The following is a 9,042-nucleotide window of genomic DNA, read 5'->3' as shown; positions in this document are numbered from 1 at the left end:
CGTCTCCAGTAAAGCACGAGCCGACTCCTGCAACAGGCGAGTCGACTCCTGATCGCGCGAGTCGACTCCGATCCCAACGGTAACATTGTCAGGAAATGCAGACTGTGTCCAACGGCTCTTTTTCTTGTCTCTAACGGCTATATTCTTGTTTCCACGCCATCTAAAGCTATAAAAACAAGAAGAGAGCTAGGGGAGAAGGCATGGAAGTGGGAGAGAACTTTTAGGGAAGAGATTCCAAACAGATTACAAGGGAAATCTCCCAAAAGCACAAAAGGGCCATTCAAAGTGAAATAGAGGGAAGAAGAGCATCCAAGTGAATCCCAAAGCTTCCTCTCCATCCGTGTGCTGCCTCAGTGATCCTCCACTTCGTGCCAAATCAGAAGAGGGTCAAGTAAAGAAGAAGTCGAGCTCCTTCATCTTCCAAACTCGTTTGAGGACTTCACTTTACTCTATTTGCTTATAGTGTTATATTTGCTTGTTTAAGAAGCTTTGATTTATCTTAAACTTTGTTATAATATCTTGTAACTTGATTCAATCACGGGATTGAATCAAGGGGTAAAGGTTTGTTGGTGAGCCAAAGGGAAAACCAACGGTGTAAGGTTTGTTGGTGAGCCAAAGGGAAAACCAACGGGGTTTAGGTTTGTTGGTGAGCCGAGGGTAAAACCAACGTGTAAGGGTTTGATTGTGAGCCCGGGAAAACAATCGGAGTGGTTCTAGTCGGTGAGCCTGGGAAAACCGACCGAGTTCGTTGTGCGCTCGTAAAACAACAAGTTGGGTTGTGAGCTTGTAAAACAACCGGCTGTAATCGGTAGGATTATAGTGAAATTCCCAAGAGGTCTTGGGGAGTGGATGTAGGTGCTGGGGTGCACCGAACCACTATATTTTTGTTGTGTTTGTGATGCTCTTTGTTGACTGACCTCCTCACTCACTTACTTAGATATTAAGCTTGCTTAACTCTTCTTCGTGCATCCTTTAGTTGCAAGCATAATCAATTTACTCAATCATTAAATTGAATAGCATACTAGGGCAAAATTAGACTAATCTTTTATTGAACCCACTGCTTAATAGTTGATTAGATTAGAATCATACTCTTGCTAAGGTTAAGCTTCACTAAGCATCCATACAACTTAGCATAATTAATCTAAAAGATTAGAAGTAGTTTAAAAGGTTTTAAAAGACCCAATTCACCCCCCCCTCTTGGGTTGTCACCTTGGGCAACACAAGATATAAATGGCTTCACACTAGTAAATTTTTCAAGGTTGATACATACTGGTGTGCTATTGAAAGATGACCCATGTTTTTCATCTCAAGCTCAATAAGTGTTCTTTGTGCAAGACTCGAAAGATAAAGATTGGTTCGTTGTTATTAAGACTAAACCTAGGAACTTGTATGATATGGAAAAAGGGTTAGAAGAGGAGGATGATGAGACTTATACTCAGTGTATGCCTTTTAATGTTGTGATGAACTGAATTCTACTAGTTTGGTTAGGATGGAGGTTGAATGAGAGCTAGCTAGTTTCTTAATGATAAGAAAAACATTTCTTTTATACATTAAATTATTTTGCAATTTTTAAATTATTTCTATACTTTTAATATTTAACTGTTATTGATTCTTTTTTGTGCATGCTAGATTATAACATGCCGCGAGGAAAACGTTTCAGAGATATTGAGTTTCAGCACACATCTGTGGGATCTACTTCTGATCGTTCCCAGCAGCCCGACGAGCCCTAACAGCCCGATGAGCCCCATACTTAGCCCAAGTCCCAGTTTGAGCACGCGCCACCTGCAGATTGTCCAGACACAGATGACGTGGACGTCTAGGATAATTTGATTTATAGTTTATATATTAATTTCTCTTACAATCTAATTATTTTAAATCATTTGCCTTTAATGAACTTCTTATTTTATAGATGGATTGAGGAGAGTGAGGAGAACACGAGGGCCCACTCGAGCACAGGATGTGTGGACCCTATGCGAGGATGAGAAGATTGTCGTCCATTGCAACGAACTGGGGCAGCCCATCAAGAAGGCTGGAAGCATTTTATCCACTTTTTTAGGATCGGTTGCGTGGAAGGGACAGTTGTGTCCGCTCAACTATACGAAATGGAATGAAATACTTCCTTCGTATAAGGTTGAGCTTCTTACAATTATTGAGGTAAAGAATTGAAGTTGCTTACTATCTTCAATTATTTTTTGATTTAACATTGATATAACATTTTTGACTTTAGTGTAAAAAAAGTTTGTCCTTCCTGCAAATAGCCATGATTGGGTGCTGAAGTCCGTCAACCGCAAATGGAAAGAATATAAGATGAAGCTAAAGGAGGATTGGAAGCACGAGGGCATGACTGAAGAGGAGGTGGCCCGTGTTTGTCCTTCAGATATAATCTCTCATCAGTGGAGGGAGCTTGTCCACTACTGGTTTTCCGAAAGAGCTCAGGTTGTGTATATTTTTTCAATACCTTAAATTGTATTTACTATTATTATAGATTAGAAATTTATACGTTGTATAAATTACATTGTTTATTATTTTTTGGGGAAGATATATTCCAACATTGGTAGAGCTGCTCGAGCATTACAGACTGTTTCTCACACTTCAGGCTTCATGAGTTATGCGAGGCGTAGAGCTGAATTCGTAAGTTTTTTTGAAACTCTTTAAGTTTATCTTAAATTGTTCTATGATATAGCATGTATACTTTTGAAATATACTTTTTGTTGCAAATGGATGACAATGGGAGGGAGCCTAGTAGGGTGGAGTTTTATAAAATGACTCACACCCACCGAGATGGCAGCTTTGTTCGGAAGGAGCAAGAGATATAGTTGTATGTATTCATCTTTGACTTGTACAACAATTTTTTTTTTGTTTTATTATTGGCATACATTAATTTGACCTTTTCTTTTGAGAGATATAGGATAGGGCAACAAATCTTATTTCAGAGTACGTCAGAGAGTCATCATCATCCGACGCGACCAGTCATATTGAAGTTCATGTGCTCGCTGAATTGATGGGTCCAGAGCATTATGGTCGAGTGAGGAGTTACGGAGTTGGAGTTACCCCCACTCAGTTGTCTTCAGTGGGCATGTATACAAAAAATACCGGAAAAGGTAATAACACTGTAGAAGTTCGTCATCTTCAAGCAACTATTAAAGAGCTGAAGCAGAACCAAGAAAATTTGCAGTCTCAGCTTGCGAATATTTCATCCATGTTACAACGATTTCTCCCTTCTCAGGTAAATAACTATATATATTTGAATACTTTACATATTATCAATTATGATATATGAGTTAATGTATCACATTATTCCTAACTTCTAAGGTTTCTCTTTTTTTTTTTGTAGATTCCTGATATTTCAAACGCTCGTAGAGATGATGATGATGGAACTGAATCCCGGCCCTAATGCCTTCTAGACTATTTTTTATGAAGTTTGATATGTATATGTTTTTTATTTTTCAAAGTACATTGTAATTCTAAACTTATTATGTAAATTTAATCAGATATGACAATATTCATATTTCGAATGATCTGAATGTTTGTATCAATATAATACAAGTTCATATTGTTATAATGTGTGTTTCATAATATGAATTGGTATTTTTATTTTTTAAGAAATACAATTTCTGATGCTTTTAAGCGTAGGTAAAAAACGTTGTGGCACAACCCCGGCACACCTATGCCGATGCTTCAAACACTTACATTAGCGTCGGCAAAAACGGGATTTACTGACGCTTTGAAGCGTCGAGAATTACCGACACTTTAAAGCGTCGGAGAAAACCAGGAGGAAAACCGTGAGGAATTTATCCGTCGGGTATTTGCCGACGCTTTATAAGCTTTGGCAAATCCCTGTTTTTGACACTCCGGTATCGCCGATTTGGCGACGCTTCGCTTTGTGTCGACGGAACTTTAGCCGACGCGTATAAGCGTCGCTAAAGATCGAAAAAAGCGCTGGGATAGGTTGGTTTTCCTATAGTGTAATAACTTAATTTTGCAACAGTTTCATGAATCAAACATAATAATCTAACAATGACTTTGAATCTTACATATTCAATCACCTCCCATAAATAATATCTAATTTTTATTGATCAATTCAATTATGCACAAAACCTAAAAATTAGGTGAGAATTCCCCAATAATTCTATCAGCCCAAATCCTCTCTCTCAATATGGCATTTCAAATCATCTTATTATGCATGCTTGTATTATAGAATTATGCATGCATTTAATCACATGATAAGCATACTAAAATATCTATTTTCATTAATTGCCTCAAACTGCATAAATTGCATGACAATCATCCCAAATAATTATTACATATATAGCACAATATTCCAGAGAGATAAGCATGTTATATATGATGAAAAGACATATTTTCCCAATTTTTAGAAATTAAATATGACAAAAAATATGCAAATATCACGTCATTCATTATAACAGATCACTATTCTCTCAGTTGCCTGATAATTTACCTGATATTAGAAAAATTAAAAAAAAAATCATCTCTATTGGAGTTAGAATGATTTCTTTAGAATTTTGTAAAGTGAAATTTATGAAAACTAGGACATGACACACCAGTTGACAAATAACTTAAGCCCTGTGGTTCATCCAGTCACAGCTTGCCACCTCTGGTTTTGTGATTTTCTTGAGTACGTTCTCAGTATCATGGATGCATTGGAATTTTCCCTTAGGACTAGGAGGGGAAAAGTCCTGCACCTTCTGCCCTATATCCATCTCTCTAGGGCTGGTTGGAACTGGAATTGAACCCTCAAACCTTGCCCAAGTGACAAAATGTGATAACGATCCAGGAAAGTACTGGATGGCCTTGGAGGTAGGAGATTGGGTCCCTTTTTTTCCCGTGCCGTAGGGTGATGTTATATATTGGCCCGGATTAAAAGTTATCAAACGATTTTTACCAGATAGAATTCTCCCAGCCCATTGCCTAACTTTTTCAAAGGCAAACCATTAACTGCTTTATCAGAGTATGCTTCTTTTATTCTTTTACTTTTTTTTAAAAAAATTGTCAGACCGAGTTAAGTACAGACAATCTGCGAGTACCTTACTGATATCAGACCACCTTGATTTGTCCAATCCTTAAATGTTAATCTTCACCTGCTCCATCAGATCCGAATCCAATTTTGAAGTGTTTCCAACTAGTTATGAGAGAAAAAATTGAAGGTCCTGCAGAAAAAGCATAAGTTGAAGGATGATCTTCATTTGAATATCAACAGACGGTTTAGCAGAGACGACCATCTGTGCAATTATCAGAAGTGATGTTTATTTAGCTTGACTACTAAGGACACTGCTTCAGCTTCCGTTCTCATGAAAGGACGTGGTTTGGAGTGCATCTGATTCTCATAAGTCAGGGTGTGGGATCAAGTTGGGATGATTTGATTGATTATGGAGGGTAGGCTCAGTTCTAATAGAAACACCAAGGGAACAAACGGGAAAGGTCCATTACTGTAGTCACAAAAATTTGTGACAATGACTCGCATAGTTTCCACTTAGGTTTAGTTTGTGGTCTAACTTCCAGCCGCAAAGTAGAACTCCAGTCCCGTTTTAAACATCCAAATGGAGTTGATGGTCACTGCACTATTTCTATGTGCAAAAGTGCAGCAACCATCTTTAAATTCCAACAATGATTCTCATCAGCTGCCTGTACATGACGTGCTACTCCATGCAACAGGGCACGGTGCTTTGCTAATTCTGGAAATTTCATCATAAACTCTGCTGACACATGTTAATTACCAGCAGTGCGACACCATCAAATCAATTAGATTAACTAAATTAATGCAAAATAAATTGTACTTGAACAGATAATAACATTACAAAAATCTCCAAATTTAGGCCAGCAAAGCTATTTGTTGATAATGGCCCTATCAAAGGATCATTTAGCAACTCTTCCTTCGAAACTATTGTTCAAGAACTCGTCTCAGAAAAGGAAAAGATAGAGGTCTCATATAACTCTGAAGAACCACCAATGACATTAAAATGGAAGCTTTACAAGGCAGGCCATGCCTTATATTGATCTGCTGAAAATGCTCTTCTTCAAAAGCGACATTTAAAGGTAAAAGCAACCAGGGATACAACATTAGCATCTCTTTTACTAAAAAACTGGTACATTGCCATGCGGATAGGCAACAGAACCAGGGTTATTACCAGCAACACCAGGTTGATTTGCTTCCACATAGCCTTGGGCAGTGAGATTTGAAATTATTCCAGGTGGACCTGAATAACCAGTTGGATTAGCAAAATTATAGGAGCCTCCATTGCCGAATCCAGGTGCTGTACCCGTTGGCCCATTTGGAAGAGGTCGCTTGCTACCTCGAGAGACATTATTTGGTGAACGCAATTCACCCTCTCCATGAGCAAAGTGACACCTATCACCAAACTTACAGCCCTCGGCAGTGTTGAACCTGTTGCAGAGCTTTGTTTTGTAGCCATTAACCATGACACTTGGATCTCCTACTGGACATGTTGCTTTCTTCTGCAGGGCAGAAGCCAATGCAGCAGAGAGTGAGATCACAGGGGCTAGACCCAAAGAGCTGAGGCCCCCAGGTACATAATGTAGGAAGTGGCAAGATTCACCAAAAGGGCACCCAGATGTACTGCAAAAAAGGGACACATTATGCTAAAACAAAACCGATATATTAGGATCTTAGTTTAAGAGAAATACCTGACTTACAATACATGCAATCTGTTGACAATTAAAAAGATGCCCGAACTCCAACACTCCAAGCACTTACTTTTTTCTTTATTATAACAACAAATTAATCAAATCGTGTATGTGCATGAAGAGCAATATATATATTTTTGAACAAAGTTTATGTAAGAAGTATAACTGCATAGAAATTTAGCAGATAATTTTCCAGGGTACAAAATACAGTTTTTTTTACTTTATTTCTACTCAAAGCTTTTTAATTTCTACTTGAAAGGACACTGATGATCCACAGACAGCATTTTCCATTTGAAGTAGAAGACAAAAGGCGACCTACCAGTGAAATTCCTTTCTCGGTAGCAATGCTCTACATCGGACAAATGGCTCCAAGAACATTCAAGTTGCTAGTTTTGACTCTATCAAATAACTGTTAGGTTATCTGGCATGTGCCTTCTCTATGAGAGTAAATAGTGAAAATAGGTAAGCTCACCTGAAAAATTTCATGCAAGGCTTTGGCTTCCCTGCAGAAGAGAAGGATTGCTGCCCAACATATTTGCCATCTGCCATAAAAGAACAAAATGTCAATTTACTAAAGTTACATTAAGTATAAGGTAAGGTTGCTCCATTATGATCTTGGTGTCATAGGTTCAAATCACAGACATAGCCTCTCCACACATGGGGACAATACGGCATATAGATAACCCTCTCCAAACCCCACAGTGGTGAGAGCCTCATATGCTGGGATGCTTATTTTCTTAATAAACTTACATCAAGTGAGCCCCGTATCGAGAGGATGCTAAATGTCACTTAATTTTAGAAGTGAGAATCATAATAGCTAATAACTAAGTAAAGAAAACTTGGGATATAGAATGATGCAATCAAATGCCTTAAAACCTCTAAGTTATACATACCTGCCAATAGAACATATATGTAACTAAAAATGCAAGCTGTATTAAGCTATCAAGCTCTCCTATCCAAAAGAATCCAAGATTTCCCTAAGTTCCATCTTACCATCAATGACAACCATCAAGATAGTATCTGATTATGATTTTGAATAAGTTGAACATTTTAATCCATATTGACACACATGAAAGGTCTAAAGAAATTTGGCCTCACACAAAGGTTCTGAGAAAAGGCTTTTCATCTCTAGAGCTTTAGGTAAGCGTAAATTCCTTTACACCTCCTGTCATTTGGGTTCTGTAATAGTTGTACCCATGAACATTTAGCTGGCTTTGTGCAGCAACCTGACACTCAACAAGTTATGCATTTTGCATAGCAAAGAGGGAACTTTTAGTTTATCCTTAATGATCTACAAAGTTATTTCTTCCAAGTACCATTCATGATCCCAATAGAACTTTACATAAGCCTCTAATATTAAATTAGTGTCAATGAGATAAAACAAAAGGGATGAAACATTGCTTCAAGATTCATGGAAGTATAAGGATCTCTGAATGTGGTGCGCGACGAGGCATTCCGAGATCAACCATATGTTATTGAAAGTATGATATACCATTCTCTCCTCGCATTGCATAAAGCCCTGATTAAGCAATCCTTTCCTTCAACTGAAAGATAACAAATATCCAGGTTTTCCAATAGATGGATTATCAATATCATTGGACGGTGACAAAAGAAATAATTTTGAGCATAAAGGCACAAAGGATACAAAGAAGATGAGAAGTTAACTGTAGACAAAACATAATAATGCTTATAATTCCTATGCCACAGCTTGTGATGCATAAAAATGTCGATAGCAAATTCAAGATGGGGACCATGCAAGCTGCAGACACTGAGAACCTCTAATTCACCCAAGAACCTCTGCCATTAACAATTGTCAGCTATCAGCCACCTAAACAATTTCATCGAGAAATTGCAAGAGCTTGGTCCTTTCGTGATTCTAAAGGGAGAGAGAGGGAAGAGCAGATGAAATAAGAATAGAGCACCAAGACCGATATTAATCCAATTTCCTCCACCTGTTAAAAGTCATTCTAGAAAGCACAAAAAAATTAAAAAGAAAACAATAGGCAAAGCATTCAATCATATTAATCAAATTCTTGCATGTTGTCTTCAAATCATAAAAAAGACAAAAGAGTTCCTGCATTTAAAAAAAAGAAAGAATGGCTAACAAAATAAATATGGCTTCATCATGCTTTTATTGAAAAATCTTCTTATAGAAAATCAAAAGCTTATCAAACTGCTGCTAGTTTCCTCTGATATTAACAATTATCCTGATCATCTGGATCCTTCAACAAGAGGTGCAAAATGATCAAATGCTAGTCAAGACATCTGCCTACCTATGATCTGACTTAATCTCATGCTGCAAAAAGTACTCAATCTCTCTTGGACCTCTTAAAAACCAACTTCACCTGCTACTCCATGACTCAGTTCAGCTGTCCTTGC

The 9,042-nt window shown here is 37.7% G+C and overlaps 1 protein-coding gene across 2 annotated transcripts; it reads right to left on the bottom strand.

Moving 5' to 3' along the window:
• Positions 1–5,756: 5,756 nt before the first annotated feature.
• LOC103697184 (zinc finger CCCH domain-containing protein 14-like) lies at positions 5,757–8,699 on the bottom strand. Of its 2 annotated transcripts, XM_026801154.2 has the most exons (3): positions 7,136–8,699; positions 6,983–7,061; positions 5,757–6,595 (listed from the first exon to the last, which is right to left on the bottom strand). In XM_026801154.2, exons 2-3 carry the CDS (start codon positions 7,039–7,041, stop codon positions 6,094–6,096), a joined length of 561 nt encoding a protein of 186 aa, XP_026656955.1. In that variant the 5' UTR covers positions 7,042–7,061; positions 7,136–8,699; the 3' UTR covers positions 5,757–6,093. The 2 variants fall into 2 exon arrangements, with proteins under 2 accessions (XP_026656955.1, XP_026656954.1); XM_026801153.2 differs by lacking the exon at positions 6,983–7,061 and having other exon boundaries at positions 7,136–8,667.
• Between the last annotated feature and the right edge of the window lie 343 nt (positions 8,700–9,042).

This window comes from Phoenix dactylifera, unplaced genomic scaffold, assembly GCF_009389715.1.
Source record: "Phoenix dactylifera cultivar Barhee BC4 unplaced genomic scaffold, palm_55x_up_171113_PBpolish2nd_filt_p 002091F, whole genome shotgun sequence".
Classification (NCBI taxonomy): domain Eukaryota; kingdom Viridiplantae; phylum Streptophyta; class Magnoliopsida; order Arecales; family Arecaceae; genus Phoenix; species Phoenix dactylifera.
The sequence above is the reverse complement of the archived record's forward strand: the minus strand, read 5'-3'. Positions and strand labels throughout refer to the sequence as shown.

What these genes read in the sequence shown, in the direction of transcription:
- LOC103697184 (XM_026801153.2), bottom strand. Translation starts at nt 7,212, where the DNA reads ATGGCAGATGGCAAATATGTTGGGCAGCAATCCTTCTCTTCTGCAGGG. An exon ending in CCTTGCATGAAATTTTTCAG is followed by an intron (nt 6,596 to 7,135) that starts GTGAGCTTACCT and finishes CCTTTTTTGCAG; the next exon opens with TACATCTGGGTGCCCTTTTG.